This window comes from Perkinsus marinus, assembly GCF_000006405.1.
Source record: "Perkinsus marinus ATCC 50983 genomic scaffold scf_1104296972422, whole genome shotgun sequence".
Classification (NCBI taxonomy): domain Eukaryota; phylum Perkinsozoa; order Perkinsida; family Perkinsidae; genus Perkinsus; species Perkinsus marinus.
The window spans coordinates 103109-104981 of record NW_003201757.1 but is presented as its reverse complement, the minus strand read 5'-3'; the positions used below and the strand labels follow the sequence as shown (position 1 = coordinate 104981).

The 1873-nt window shown below is 45.5% G+C and overlaps 1 protein-coding gene across 1 annotated transcript in view; it reads left to right on the top strand.

Moving 5' to 3' along the window:
• The window catches only part of Pmar_PMAR028015 (conserved hypothetical protein), a gene marked incomplete at both ends in the record, with an annotated part of 2910 nt that extends 1651 nt beyond the window's left edge, over positions 1-1259 (top strand). Inside the window, 3 exons of the mRNA XM_002766589.1 lie at positions 354-479; positions 943-1064; positions 1107-1259. Coding sequence (XP_002766635.1) covers positions 354-479; positions 943-1064; positions 1107-1259 — 401 coding nt within the window. The remainder of the gene's footprint in view (positions 1-353; positions 480-942; positions 1065-1106) is intronic.
• Between the last annotated feature and the right edge of the window lie 614 nt (positions 1260-1873).

Below are 1873 nucleotides of genomic sequence, written 5' to 3'. Positions count from 1 at the left end.
GATAAGAAAAACTCTAGTGAAAAACATATTCCACGACTACTGCATAGCGCAAATTTTCGGGGTTTTTCACGTGAAACGGGTGAAACTTGATTGTAATTCCTCTGAAAATACCCGTGTAAATTGAATATCTTTTTGTAGACTAGGTCTTCGCGACGAAGGGGCGGAGTTCGCTTAGTCCGCATCTCTTGATTGTCTAGTGGGGAAGTAAGGATCGTTGTGGAGATATGATGGTGAAAATTGGTTGTTAAGTATGAATAGCTCATCACGCACGCACGCACAACGCGAAATTCCCCGTTGTTGCGGTATATGCTTGCCCTGCAATTTTCATCAGTCAAAATAGAAGCTCCTGACAGGTACTGTGCACGCGTGCCATGAGATTGTCGAGATTGCCCAACGGGAAGATATTTTCGATGTGACATTGGACTGGTTGTTGTGGCAGGAAGGGGAGGCTGTCAGGGATGAGATCAAACCCCATCATCGTACTTTGACGATTTTCTACTGAGTTACTCATACACTCCTTTGTACGTCGTGTTGTTGCTATTTATGGGGATACTAAACTATGCACCCAAGGCGCCCAATAGAGCAGGACTACCCGTATTGGTTTCATGGGGGTATCGCTCGACCTACTGAGGGTGGCGGTTGATTTACTCGATCGCTATTAGAAGCATTGCGATCATACAGTTTGCTATGGTCTAATTGGTGGCATCGGACTTTGAAACATTAATGATCAACTGAGCACAGTCGTATACTAGTCGAGTCCGACTCGCACTGTACAGGGGGCAGTGACACTCTTGCTTGGGCCGAATCGTTGAGGGAGTTTAAATCGGTTGCCTATGTCTCGTCAGCTCATCATCTCGGTAACTGCTGACTTCGTGTGTCCATGGTGCTATAGTAAGACTCTTTGTATAGTGACCGTTGTGAAGCTGTGTACTGCTGCTTCAGTCGGTCATGTGCATCTCACGAGAGCGTTGGATAAAGTGAAAGGCTCTGCTAATGTGAAGTTAGTTCATGAGCCGTATAGTGTATATGATCAGCCTATGAGGACCCCACCGAAGGGCCAACTAGTAGTGTGAGTTTTATGAGGAAATCATGTAAAGTCGCCGCAGGTGATAGAGTACCTCTCTGATGTATATGGTATTGATCGAAGCCACTTGGAAGATCCCAAGTTCAATGCTAGTCTTGCTACAGCACGGACTCTCGGTGAGTTGGTCGATGTAGACGATTTTACATGGCTTGGAGGGCAAGTGCTGATGAAGTGAGCGAATTTATTTCTGAGTTTCCAGCATGTAGACTTGAGAGGAGTCTCGAGTGTTATACAGCATATTCATTTCTTTGGAAAACTATGAACCGTTGTGTAGTAGAAAATACGTCCATACAGTGCTTAGATGCCTATAGACAATAGGTTTCTATAGAATCTATAGAAATTGAAGTAGTGTATATCGCATTGTCTTTTGTGATGGTAGGAATAAGCTTTTCGTGGGACCGCCGCGTGACCGATTCCACTCTGGCCCATCGTGCAGTGTTGAGTCTGCAGGATCGCCTCACAGTGGAAGAAATGAGCGCTTTACTTACTAAGGTGTAGTTGCCAGCGGTTTATCACGTATTAGCTGGCGCTGCAGATTTACCACTCTTATTTCGAGGAGGCGCGTGACATTGGAGATTCTCGGGTGTTGCAAGAAATAATAGCAGAAAGAATCAATTTCAGGTGAACACCCACTTGAGTGATCATTTTGATGGTTTTTCTATCAGTTCTGCTGCGACTGCTGTTCCCTGGCGAACCGTCATTGAAGGCGTACCGCTGATTGAATTTACGTCGGCTGAGGGTTGCGCTTTTGCCAAACTCGAGGGAGAGGATGTCGAATGCGATAAAATA